Consider the following 13,305-nt stretch of genomic DNA (forward strand, 5'->3'; position numbering starts at 1 on the left):
CCAGAACAGCAGCTGTTATTTCGGGATTCAGGGAGGGGGGGGAAAAAAAGTAGGGAAGACAAAAAGGAGCTGACAGTTCATCGCCACCTCTAATATCGACCCTACCATAAAAAGAGAAAGTCTGCGGAGGGGGAATATTGGGTGCAAAGAGGAAATCTCCATTGGGGAAGTGATCAGGAAAGATTTATGGCGCGGGCCGCTGTGTGCGTCTGCATCCTATGTGTTTAGATCAGGGCTGTGCGCTGGGACGGTCTGGTTTTTGTAAAAATACACTCCACTTCTACCTCTTTCATGACGTCCATGGCCGGATAATAATTTTATTTTTTGGAATGCCTCATAATAAGGCTACGTTCACACAACCCTATTTTCGGTCGGAGTGCTGTTTGTGAAAAAATAAAATTTGTTTTTTTTATTCACACGTGAAAAAGAAAAACGCAGCCTGCACCATGCTCTTGAATATATCGGATGAGAAGCACCTATTAAAAAAAAATAATTTTGGATCGACCGTCTAAAACATCCAATTTTTGCAGATGCATTACCATTACTAAAGGGAATTGTCACCCCAAAATTGGCCTATAAACTAAGGCCACCGGCATCAGGGGCTTATCTACAGCATTCTATAATGCTACAGATAAGCCCCTGATGTATCATGAAAGATGAGAAAAATAGGGATTTTTCTCCAAGCCAATCATTGGGGGACACAGACCATGGGTGTTTGCTGCTGTCACTAGGAGGCCGACAAGTGATACAAAGAAAGTTCTCTCCTCCCCTGCAGTATACACCCTCCTGCTGGCTCTCGGCTCCTCCCCTGCAGTATACACCCTCCTGCTGGCTCTCGGCTCCTCCCCTGCAGTATACACCCTCCTGCTGGCTCTCGGCTCCTCCCCTGCAGTATACACCCTCCTGCTGGCTCTCGGCTCCTCCCCTGCAGTATACACCCTCCTGCTGGCTCTCGGCTCCTCCCCTGCAGTATACACCCTCCTGCTGGCTCTCGGCTCCTCCCCTGCAGTATACACCCTCCTGCTGGCTCTCGGCTCCTCCCCTGCAGTATACACCCTCCTGCTGGCTCTCGGCTCCTCCCCTGCAGTATACACCCTCCTGCTGGCTCTCGGCTCCTCCCCTGCAGTATACACCCTCCTGCTGGCTCTCGGCTCCTCCCCTGCAGTATACACCCTCCTGCTGGCTCTCGGCTCCTCCCCTGCAGTATACACCCTCCTGCTGGCTCTCGGCTCCTCCCCTGCAGTATACACCCTCCTGCTGGCTCTCGGCTCCTCCCCTGCAGTATACACCCTCCTGCTGGCTCTCGGCTCCTCCCCTGCAGTATACACCCTCCTGCTGGCTCCCGGCTCCTCCCCTGCAGTATACACCCTCCTGCTGGCTCCCGGCTCCTCCCCTGCAGTATACACCCTCCTGCTGGCTCTCGGCTCCTCCCCTGCAGTATACACCCTCCTGCTGGCTCTCGGCTCCTCCCCTGCAGTATACACCCTCCTGCTGGCTCTCGGCTCCTCCCCTGCAGTATACACCCTCCTGCTGGCTCTCGGCTCCTCCCCTGCAGTATACACCCTCCTGCTGGCTCTCGGCTCCTCCCCTGCAGTATACACCCTCCTGCTGGCTCCCGGCTCCTCCCCTGCAGTATACACCCTCCTGCTGGCTCCCGGCTCCTCCCCTGCAGTATACACCCTCCTGCTGGCTCCCGGCTCCTCCCCTGCAGTATACACCCTCCTGCTGGCTCTCGGCTCCTCCCCTGCAGTATACACCCTCCTGCTGGCTCTCAGCTCCTCCCCTGCAGTATACACCCTCCTGCTGGCTCTCAGCTCCTCCCCTGCAGTATACACCCTCCTGCTGGCTCTCAGCTCCTCCCCTGCAGTATACACCCTCCTGCTGGCTCTCAGCTCCTCCCCTGCAGTATACACCCTCCTGCTGGCTCTCAGCTCCTCCCCTGCAGTATACACCCTCCTGCTGGCTCTCAGCTCCTCCCCTGCAGTATACACCTTCCTGCTGGCTCTCAGCTAACCAGTTCGGTGCAAAAGCAGTAGGAGATCAATAACATGAGCGTATAGCATGTCAAATTATAAAAACAAGCACAAGCTAAAAAACAGGGTGGGAGCTGTGTCCCCCAAGGATTAGCTCAGAGAAAAGGATTTTACGGTGAGTACACAAAAATCCCTATTTCTCCTACGCCTCATTGGGGGACAGACAGTGGGACGTCCCAAAGCAGTCCCTGAGTTGGGACAATATCAGATCAGGCCCTGTGTAACCGCTACTTACAAGCCTGGACAGGCGGCCTGCAGAGTCCGCCTGTCCAGACTCACATCTGTGAAAGTCTGGGAATTATAGTGCTTCAACAATGCATGCGGACTGGACGAACCTGCAAGCTTGCAGTCATGCTGTGCCGACACCTGGTGCCTAGATTCCAAGAAACCTCGATCGACAGGGAGAAAGGCTGACATCTAACACGGAAGGACTCCTGGATGGTGTAACAAATCCACCAAGCTAACATGGCCGATGAAACTGCTAAACCCTTCCTGTAATCGTCAGGAAGCAGTCCTCTTACAGTGAGGTAGCCCAAATAAAGTGTCAAACCTTCGGAAGGACGCCGTCCTCGAGATGTACCTTCTCAGAGCACTCACCACGTCCAGAATATGGGGAACCCATTCAGTTATGTGGACTGGTGCCCAAAGAGATGAGGGAAGAACGATGCCTTCATAACTGTGGGAATACAATACCACCTTGGTAACAAGGGACGGGGATCGCCTGAGGGCAACCTTGACTTGATGGTAATAAGGGAAAAAGGTCTGAAAGAACAGAGCGGCCAGCTCTGAAGACTCGTCAGGATGAGGAGATCGCAGAGAAAAAAGGGCGATGTTCCCTGATAGTAAAGTCTGTCCAGATCAAAAAGAGTCTACTGTGAGACTCCCAGGATCATTAAGGTCCCAAAGATCTAAGGGTATGCGATAGGGAAGACCCACATGTGAAGACTCCCTGCGAGGAAGTCCATATTTGCAGTTTTGTTGCAATAAGACAGAAAAATACTAGCTCAGCAAACGAGAAAAAAAACCTGACATGGTCAGTGCGGACCTCTCAGGATCACTGGGGCCCTTCCTGCTTCAAAAAATATCTCGGAAGTAGTGGAAGAGGGGTGAAGGAAACTGGTACCATGGAAGAACCAGAGCATGCACTGCGATGGCTTTTGGACCTGGAGGCCGAACCATGAACTTAAGAGTACATTGGCGTTCAGTCTGGATGCCATCCGACCTACATCTGGAGTGCTCCAGAGAAGACAGGTCTGATGAAAGACTTCCGGATGAAGTTCCCACTCACTTGAGTCGGGACCCTTAGGTGGGAATACGTGGAGAGAACACCCTGTGTGTTTGCATATTGACTGAAAAAGGATACCGCGCTTGCAGGGGCCTCTGTCCAGTGGATCGCTTATCCGGACGCTCCCTGTCCGGGTGAATGGCATTCGGGACATTGCGTTATCTAGAGTAGAACCAAAGTCCTCTTCAATCTACAGAGATTGGTTAATGATATAAATAGGCGAATCCATCCTTTTCTGAAGTTCTGGTGAGTCCAGAACCAAGGCAATATCTGATCCATATTCAGAGATTTGTTCTCAGCAAATCATTGGTGAAGGATCAGGAAATAAAAACTTCCATTTTCTAGGCGCGTGTACCTAGAATACTCGTGGCCCCTGCTAGCTGATGGCTCAAATGAAGGAGAGGGACCATGTATATCGGTTCTGCGAGCACTCCGAGCCACAGAGGGATCACGGAGGGATTCAATCTCTTGTCAGAGAATCCTTGGGTTGCGGCAGTGACGAAACCCACTCAGGGAACTAGGTGCTCTGGGATAAGCTGCGATTGGCGAGGAGGGGTTCCTGAGCTCATTTAGGGTGACCGGCTTCGGACTGGTCACGTGCCCTTAAGACCAGGGACTGCTGGTCATGTGCCCTTAAGACCGGGGAATACTGGTCATGTGCCCTTAAGACCAGGGAATACTGGTCATGTGCCTTTAAGACCGGGGAATACTGGTCATGTGCCCTTAAGACCAGGGAATACTGGTCATGTGCCTTTAAGACCGGGGAATACTGGTCATGTTAAATACAGGGGGAAGATGCTGGGGAAGAGTGCAGTTACTTCATTACCCAGATGCAGTCATTGTGCCCCTTTAATACAAAACCATCGCCCCTGTGTGTGTGGCAGGGTGGACCAAGATGGCCACCGGAGTTGCAGAGGTGGTAAAGTCTTGCAGAGAGTGGGAGGCATCAATTCAGGGGGCGGAGACACAGACATGATGTGGGCGGAGCCTCGTGACTTCCATGAATAGGCCCAAGCCGGGGCCTAAATTTTTGCAGCCGGCGTGAGCTCCCGTGCCAGGGAAGAAGTGCCAGAAAAGGTGGGCAGAGCTGCTTTAGCACGCCATAGTGCGGGCGCGGCTTCCGGGATGCGGCCTACACATCGGCCGAAGCTGGGGGCTACATTTTTGCAGCCGGCCGGAGCATTACCTCAGTGAGGCGGACCAGACGTAAGCTGAGGCTGCCCTTCAGCATGTGATTATCCCGCTGCTGAGGCCATCGCTGACTGGATCCACTCACCGACGGTGCGCTTCCCGGCATGGAGCCGCCATGGATGACTGGGTTTCAGAACCGAGGAAGCGCACGCACTCTACTGTTCTGCTGCAGGTCAGGTATTGCAGCGTGGACGGTGCAGGGATAAACCTCAATCCATCTTCCTTTGGTAGGGAGGTGGAGAGGAACCGTCCGCCTCCTTGTGCCATCCGCTTTCACAGTGGTGGGACAGTGGGGGCTGCTCGGACGCCATAGAGAGGGGCCTCTGTACATCCATGGAGTTCAGTCCCCGGGTGGACAGGGCCAGTTGTCCGGCATTAGGCCTGGCTCCAGGAGAGGATACGTGGAGGCGACACTCCATGTGGTCGCCTGCTGCTGGTGTGGGGAGATCGGGACCGCGAAGGAACCGTCGCCCCTGAAGTGAGCTCAGGTATGACTTCCCACGTCGCAGGAGAGGGTACGGGAAGGTATATTCGCCTGTTGATGATTCGGGGGAGATCGGAACCTTGAAAGGATCCGTTGCCCTCTTCACTCAGGTAATTAAAAAATAAAAATTTACAGAAAAGTAAAAATAAAATAAAAACGTTGGGGTCTGAAACAGACCCTGTGCCTCCTACAGACACTAAGCAAGAACTGGTTAGCTGAGAGCCAGCAGGAGGGTGTATACTGCAGGGGAGGAGCCGAGAGCCAGCAGGAGGGTGTATACTGCAGGGGAGGAGCCGAGAGCCAGCAGGAGGGTGTATACTGCAGGGGAGGAGCTGGGAGCCAGCAGGAGGGTGTATGCTGCAGGAGAGGAGCCGAGAGCCAGCAGGCGGGTGTATACTGCAGGGGAGGAGCCGAGAGCCAGCAGGAGGGTGTATACTGCAGGGGAGGAGCCGAGAGCCAGCAGGAGGGTGTATACTGCAGGGGAGGAGCCGAGAGCCAGCAGGAGGGTGTATACTGCAGGGGAGGAGCCGAGAGCCAGCAGGAGGGTGTATACTGCAGGGGAGGAGCCGAGAGCCAGCAGGAGGGTGTATACTGCAGGGGAGGAGCCGAGAGCCAGCAGGAGGGAGTATACTGCAGGGGAGGAGCCGAGAGCCAGCAGGAGGGCGTATACTGCAGGGGAGGAGCCGAGAGCCAGCAGGAGGGCGTATACTGCAGGGGAGGAGCCGAGAGCCAGCAGGAAGGCGTATACTGCAGGGGAGGAGCCGAGAGCCAGCAGGAGGGTGTATACTGCAGGGGAGGAGCCGAGAGCCAGCAGGAGGGTGTATACTGCAGGGGAGGAGCCGAGAGCCAGCAGGAGGGTGTATACTGCAGGGGAGGAGCCGAGAGCCAGCAGGAGGCTGTATACTGCAGGGGAGGAGCTGAGAGCCAGCAGGAGGGTGTATACTGCAGGGGAGGAGCTGAGAGCCAGCAGGAGGGTGTATACTGCAGGGGAGGAGCCGAGAGCCAGCAGGAGGGTGTATACTGCAGGGGAGGAGCTGAGAGCCAGCAGGAGGGTGTATACTGCAGGGGAGGAGAGAACTTTCCTTGTATCACTTAGTGTCAGTCTCCTAGTGGCAGCAGCAAACACCCACGGGCTGTGTCCCCCAATGAGGCGAAGGAGAAAAGAGATTAGATTATACTCACCCAGGGGTGCTCCCGCTGCGGTCCGGTCCGGGCCTCCCATCTTCATAGGATGACGTCCTCTTCTTGTAGTCACGCTGCGGCTCCGGCTCCTGTTGAGGGCAGAGCAAAGTACTGCAGGGCGCAGGTGCTGGGCCTCTCTGACCTTTCCGGGCACCTGCGCACTGCAGTACTTTGCTATGCCCTCAGAGCTGCAGCGTGAAGACAAGAAGAGGACGTCATCGTAAGATAGGAGGCCCCGGACCGGACCGCGAGGCCCATCAGATCAGACTGCACCGGGAACGCCCATGGGTGAGTATAATGTAACCTCTTTCTCATCTTTCAGGTTACATCGAGGGCTTATTTACAGCATTACAGAATTCCTGCATGAGAACTGAATTTTTTTGGTATATATAGGCTCGTGTGATCTTGGCCTATAGGCGCTTTTTCATTTTTTGTGTTCCCTAAACCTTCTATATAAAGTTTTATGTAAAAAGGGGTATTCTCACTGTTTTTTTTTGCATTATGCTCAATTCTTCAAATATAATTCATTTCTGAAAAAGCTCCCATCTGAAAATATTCGGGTGGCCTAACTCTGCATAGGCTTCCTCTAGGTACGACCATCGTGTCTTCCTATGGTGGTCGGCCATGTGCAGTACCGTCCTCCTATTCCGCTTGTCCCGGACCATTTCCTACTGCACAATCCTTTTGCTGCTGAATGCACAGGACACTGGACATCTGCCTGTCACACTCAGGGCTCATTCACACATAGAAGTGATGTCCGATTTTTTGTTGATTTTGAAAATTAAAGCCTAAAGTTGAGTGGTAATTTTTCAAAGATTTAAAAAAAAAAAAAATAATAATTAAAGTGATACCAAAATTCAGACGACGTATGCTAAAGGTTCTATGTTTAACCATTGTGTACTAGGACTGTTCTAACGGAGCAAATAAGAAAAAAAATTCTACATTTTCAGCAAGTCTTATCAACCTAAAATATACAACAGAAGTGTGTCGGGGAAGAAACAGGAAAAAAAAAAAAAAGTCAGAATCACTGGGATACATAGAAGCATTTCAGAGTTACGACCACATAAAGGGACACTGGTCAGACCAGACATGAACAATGTGGCCGGGACGGAGGGGAAAATGGGCCTCGGCAGGAAGGGGTTAGTTTTCCCACGACAGATTTTCCATCAACTGTGGGAAAAATATTCTACAAGTTTAGGTTTTAGTGTGAAACACAAAAGCAGTAACATTAAGATTCTACAAATCTAAAAAAAACTTACCAGGAAGGGGGCACAGACCCAGGTGAATGTCCCCACCGCAGACAAGTAGGCAGATTTCTTCAGCACTTTCAGCTCCTCTTGCCTAATTCCCAGCACCTTTTCCTTAAAGGCCAGTTCCCAGGCGTACAGCTTTAGTACTTTGATGCCGTTTAGTATTTCATTCATCAACTTGATTCTGTTGTCTTTGCACTTCATCTGGACGACCTAGAGACACGACATGCAAAGGAATGACTAGCAGTAATACTCATCGCAGCCACTAGAGGGAGGCAAAGGGAATGAAAAAGTGGTGGACACAAAGCTGGATAGGCCACGTTCACACGGTCAGTATATGGTCAGTATGGGTGGAAAACAGATGTAAAATACTGACCAAATACTGAACGTGGTCTAAAAGGAATAATTAACGGACTAATTAGTGAACTGACACTTACCTGATACTTCTTTGTCTTCACTGCAATTACAGCATTTACAGGAACTAGAAGAATCATGACCGCAACGCCAGCGAGCACCGAAGGACCGAGGATCTAAAAAAAAAAAAAAATTGCAAAAGTAGACTTTAAAAATTAATTCTTAACTGCATGCGTCTTTACATAATGAGGTCCATTTGGTGGATTTGTTAAATCAAGTCTTTTTTTCTTTCTTTTTTTTTTTAAATGCATGTATTTGGGGGCTAAATAAAAACCATTTTTATTATTAGACTTTCATTAAAAATGTTACACTATTTGGCTCTAACCGGCATTGTTTCCCTGCACATTCAGCTTTGTTATACTCTGTGGTCATAAATCAGCCGAGAAGAGCTCAGAAAAAGACAAGAAAAAAAAAGCTAAAGACTCACCCGTCAGATCGTCTGAACGGGCTCACTGACTGATTCTCAGTTAACTCATTCCACAGCCAGCAATAAGACTGGCACACAGAGGTAGAGAAGGCAAACAGCAAACTTTACACACACACACAAAAAAGAAAAAGTGACTTACCTGCCACAGTAAGTACAGAGCGAATATAACCTGAAGTGGTGCCGACCAAATCATGTTTATATAGGTGGCCAAATCCATGAACCTCTGAGCATCTACAGACATCAAGTTTACAATTTCACCGATGGTCGACGTGCGACGTGCAGCATTACTGATCACAAGCGCCTAAAAGGGAAGGTTAAGGGTCCGTCAATTCACCAACAAAAGGTTAGAACCAAAAAGTCAGAAATCGACAGGATATAATAGCAATGTATAATAGAACGTGCTAATATTTATGTTTAGGTAAATAAAAGGTTTTTTTTCGAGACCCCGGGGGTGCACAGACCCAGCAGGTTGTGCTGATTGGGGTCAGTATCAGACCATTATATCCATGGTATGGCACATATATATGTGGATATCATTGTTAGTCACCATAAGGGCTCACAAAAAAAAAAAAAAAAAGCCGCCTGTTTTGATAACCCCCTTAGGCTGGTTTCACACGTCAGTGGCTCCGGTACGTGAGGTGACAGTTTCCTCACGTACCGGAGCCACTGACACACGTAGACACATTGAAATCAATGCATCTGTGCAGATGTCATTGATTTTTTGCGGACCGTGTCTCCGTGTGCCAAACACGGAGACATGTCAGTGTTCGTGGGAGCGCACAGATTACACGGACCCATTAAAGTCAATGGGTCCGTGTAAAACACGTACTGCACACGGACGTTGTCCGTGTGCAGTCCATGTGCCGTGCAGGAGACAGCGCTACAGTAAGCGCTGTCCCCCCCACATGGTTCTGAAGCAGTCATTCATATCTTCTCTGCAGCAGTGATTGCCCACACTGATGTGCCACAGAAACGCACGGGCACACGGATAATTCCGGTACCGATTTTTCCGGTACCGGAATTATCTGGACGTGTGAGACTGGCCTTAAATGCTGAGGTTGCTATTGCTGGTGGCATGTAAGGGGGTTAAAAAAAGCAAAACTCAACATCTCTAATTTCGACCACTACAGCTTGCCTCCACAGGATGAGCACAAGTCCTGTCCCTTTACCTCACTGCGCTGTATGGATCGGGGAATGGGCATAACAACCTGCGCACATGGCAGGAAGGAGTAAAGGCTTTAGGAGGGGTTGTGGCGAGTAGTCATTTATCTTAATGGCCAACAAGTAACACTACAAGCCCTAGCATCCCCACCAAAATCGGCTGTTTTCAAACAGATTGCTGTCTCTGATAAGAAAACCTGTACACATACTGGAAAATCAATTAAAGGGAATCTGTCAGCAGGTTTTTGCTACATCAGCTGAGAGCAGCCTGATGTAGGCAAAAAGGAGCTGAATCCAACGATGTATCACTTAGATTACAGGGTACAGCCATTCTGGAACAATCAGTTTTTAGATTTAGCAATACATCAGAGCTGAGGAAGCTAACCCCGCCCACACCACACTGTATATGCAATGTCCATACACAGTGAGCTGCCCATCACAGGAGGGGGCGTGTCTGACTAGCATGCAGGCACTGCTGTCCCAGCAATGATAACCTCCAGGTGCTACAACTTATCATAGCAAGCAAACAAAACCAAGGAGCTCAATAAGAGAGGCATCGCTGAAATCTGTCCTTTAACCCCTACATCATGAGATCTTCAAATTACATAGCAAAAACCTGCTGAGATTCCCTTTAAAGGAATATTCCAGCCTAAACAAGTTGGATAGGCGGCACCACGGAGTGCCCTGTTGCTCAGATTAAGTATATGACACTGATGAAAATATAAGCCACCTTGGGAAAGCTCCTAAATCTATAGCGGAATAGAAACAAGAAAGGTGAAAGTTAAGTGTCGGACATTACGCCCGATCCTAGTGCACAAAAAGCCCTGGGAGGGGGATGGGGGGGGTTGAGAAGTTGTGACGCTTATTAGGAACCATGAAAACGTACTTTGCGGTAGACAACACCAATTATGGCCGATTTCAGTCTCATTCCAGTAACAAAGCAGATGTGGAAATATTTGTGCAAGATGAGGGTCTGGACACAAGTGCAGATGAACAGCAGCGCCGTGTACAGGTATCCCCGCCAGGTCGGGGCATCTTTATCACCCACAAACTGAATAAGTAACCTAAAAAAATAAAAACAAAGATGATTAGAAAACACGAGTAAGAAATGAAAATCATTCTAAGAACAACAAGAAAAATTCTATCATCTGCATCTAAAACAGTACTAAACATTTTAAGAGGTCTTAAAATCTCAGGGCTATACCACACCGGGTGGGGGAGAAGGAATGGTGGGTTGTAATAGCGGTCAATGCCCCATTTTACTGATCCGAAGCCTTCATTTCCCAGCATAGTCCTGTATTTTGCTATGTGCAGCCGCCACTAGTAGGTGCTTACATTGTTACTGAAGGCAATGTATATGGTCATATTCACACATTAACGTCATATCACGTTTTATGCCGCAACTATCGAGACCCTAAAGCAAAGATTCAACGTGTTACAGACAACAACAGCTCTGGATGCTCCCCTAGCGGTGAATGTAGGCTGCCAGATGACTAGCCACGTGAATGCTGGGAAATTAGAGCGCTCCATTTCAGCGATCGGTGGGGGTGTCAGTCTCTGCTCCCACCCATCAAGAGATGAGGCAGGTCTCTTCCACAAATTGGGGACTATGTTGGCCAAGTTAAAGGGAATCTGGTCAGCAGGTTTTTGCTATGCAGCCTAAGAGCAGAATGATGTAGGGACAGAGAGCCTGATGCAGATCTAGCAGTGTATAGACCTGCTGAGCGGTGTATAACCCCGCCCACATCACTGATTGGCAGACAACTGCTAATCCGTATGGGGGCGGGGTTACACTGAGCAGTAGACTAGGAGGCATGTGACACCTAGTCCTGGAGTGATAATCTCTTGCTGATAAGGATTTTATTAAACAACATGCATCCCATATTAGGCTGCAACACTGGAATCAGGGTCTCTGCTCCTTCCTAATGCTGCTCTAAAGATTACATAGCAAAAACCTGGTGACAGATTCCCTTTAACGGCCATATCACTTGAGATCATAACGGATGACCAACTTTCCATGATTGGTCGGTCAGTCAGCAGGGTAATGGCATTATTTGCAATGAAGAAACGGTCAGCAGGTGCGGGTCAGATCCTTACTTTAATAATCCTGGACCGGTAAACATCAAAACATCATGAACGAATTTGAAGAAGAAGCTCATGAAAAAGTAAGGGCCAAAGGTTTTATATAAAGCTTTGAACAGCGACGATTTCACATCTTTTGTAGGTGCCTTCACGATCAGCGCCTCGGCCTCCTCAGTCTCCTCTCCTGGCTCAGGCTGTTTGGTTGCTTTCTTAGGAGAATACATCATTTTCAGTGGCGGTCTGTAATAGAGAGGTTGAGAGTAAGATTAAGTAATGGCAGCAAAGAAAAAAAAAAAAAAAAATCCAATATATACAAGACTCCCACCTCGCCCGCCGGTAAATTCTATAGGGGCAGCAACCCACTCTCCTCCATAGAGGAGTTTCCCAAACGAAGAAAGTGAATCCTGTGCACGTCCTAGCTGTGACTGGCTGCAGCGGTCATTTGGCCAGGTGACATGATCAGCCGCAGGGATCGGTGGACAACTACAACACCATTACTTTCATACTGATCACATTCGCATTGAAAAGTACACACTTTTTAGCTTTCAGGTATTCTTTTTCCCAATTTCTGGCCAAGACAGGCACCACTTCTGTCGAGGTGTCCTCTTTGTTTAAAGACCATAAATCCTTGGTTTCCAGAGGGCGCTTGTATCCCTGGATCATCATACTAAAGAGAATAGAAAAATATTACAAACAAAAATAGAACCTGCAAATAAACAAGAATGGCTTCCTATTAGCACGAGTCTAAGTACAACCGATTACTGACACATGTCCCTGATACTACGAGACGGTGACTGCAGGGAAAGCACATTTCCTCCAGGATACGCTCTATGTATAAAGAGCGCATCCTGGAGGAAATGAACCTAGCTGGATGGGGCCTGTAGGTGGACTGGGGGAAGATATGGGCACGTTCCTGACCGCCAATCCATCTCTTGTATGCAAGCATAAAACATTGAAGTGAAGTTTCCATTTTAAGGCAAATCTGAGGGTAGAACCGCTGCATGCTTATTAAAGGGATCTGCAAGTTTTGTTACATAATCTGAGAGCAGCATAATGTAGGGCAAGAGAGCTTGATTTCAGGGATGTGTCACTTACTGGACTACTTGGTGAAGTTTTGATCTAATCCCCGTTTTATCTATTGTAGATGCAGCAGTGCTCAGAATGCTGGGGCTGTGTACAACCCCGCCCACACCCCTGATTGCTGACAATTCAGTGTACACAGAAAGCTGCCAATCAGGGGTGTGGGCGGAGTTATACAAATTAACTGGACTGTGGTGCACATGAGACCTAGTCAAAGCAGTGATAAACTCCTGCTGATAAAACACTGATTGTATTGAAACTACAACACACAGCCTATTAAGTGACAACACTAGAATCAGGCACACTTTCCCTATGCTACGCTGCTTTCAGATTAGATGGCTGATCGATTCACTTTAAGCATAAGTTTATTAAACAAAAAGTGCTGATTCACGGTAAAAATCACGTCGCAAGCACCGTGGCTGCTACATGTGAACTCAACCTAAAGAAATAAGCAGTTGGGTCCAGAATGAGATGAGTCCCGTAGTTAGGGTCTGGGTCACTGCCTTGTGTGAGTAGAAATTGTCCCCAGCGCTGCTTGGCAGGAGTCAGCACCAACTCAGCCAAACTTCTACACCAGACGGACAGGACTTTAATTTATGATCGCAGCTTTTCCTTCCTTACTTGTACATTTCAGAGTTCCTTACCTACTTATCCACCAGAAAGTAATTTGAGAAAGGAAAGAAGCACTTGATTCTGGACATGGATTCTAAGGAAGG

The 13,305-nt window shown here is 49.1% G+C and overlaps 1 protein-coding gene across 2 annotated transcripts in view; it reads right to left on the bottom strand.

The window, feature by feature from the left end:
- Window positions 1-13,305, bottom strand: part of ABCC1 (ATP binding cassette subfamily C member 1 (ABCC1 blood group)) — a 145,878-nt gene that overhangs the window by 79,201 nt on the left and 53,372 nt on the right. For both annotated transcript variants that reach the window (XM_069734092.1, XM_069734091.1), the window contains exons 6-12: window positions 13,234-13,295; window positions 12,045-12,176; window positions 11,525-11,749; window positions 10,314-10,491; window positions 8,406-8,567; window positions 7,863-7,955; window positions 7,435-7,638 (exon numbers count right to left, since the gene is read on the bottom strand). In XM_069734092.1, coding sequence (XP_069590193.1) covers window positions 7,435-7,638; window positions 7,863-7,955; window positions 8,406-8,567; window positions 10,314-10,491; window positions 11,525-11,749; window positions 12,045-12,176; window positions 13,234-13,295 — 1,056 coding nt within the window. The remainder of the gene's footprint in view (window positions 1-7,434; window positions 7,639-7,862; window positions 7,956-8,405; window positions 8,568-10,313; window positions 10,492-11,524; window positions 11,750-12,044; window positions 12,177-13,233; window positions 13,296-13,305) is intronic.

The sequence above is a fragment of the Ranitomeya imitator genome, chromosome 7 (assembly GCF_032444005.1).
Source record: "Ranitomeya imitator isolate aRanImi1 chromosome 7, aRanImi1.pri, whole genome shotgun sequence".
Lineage (NCBI taxonomy): Eukaryota > Metazoa > Chordata > Amphibia > Anura > Dendrobatidae > Ranitomeya > Ranitomeya imitator.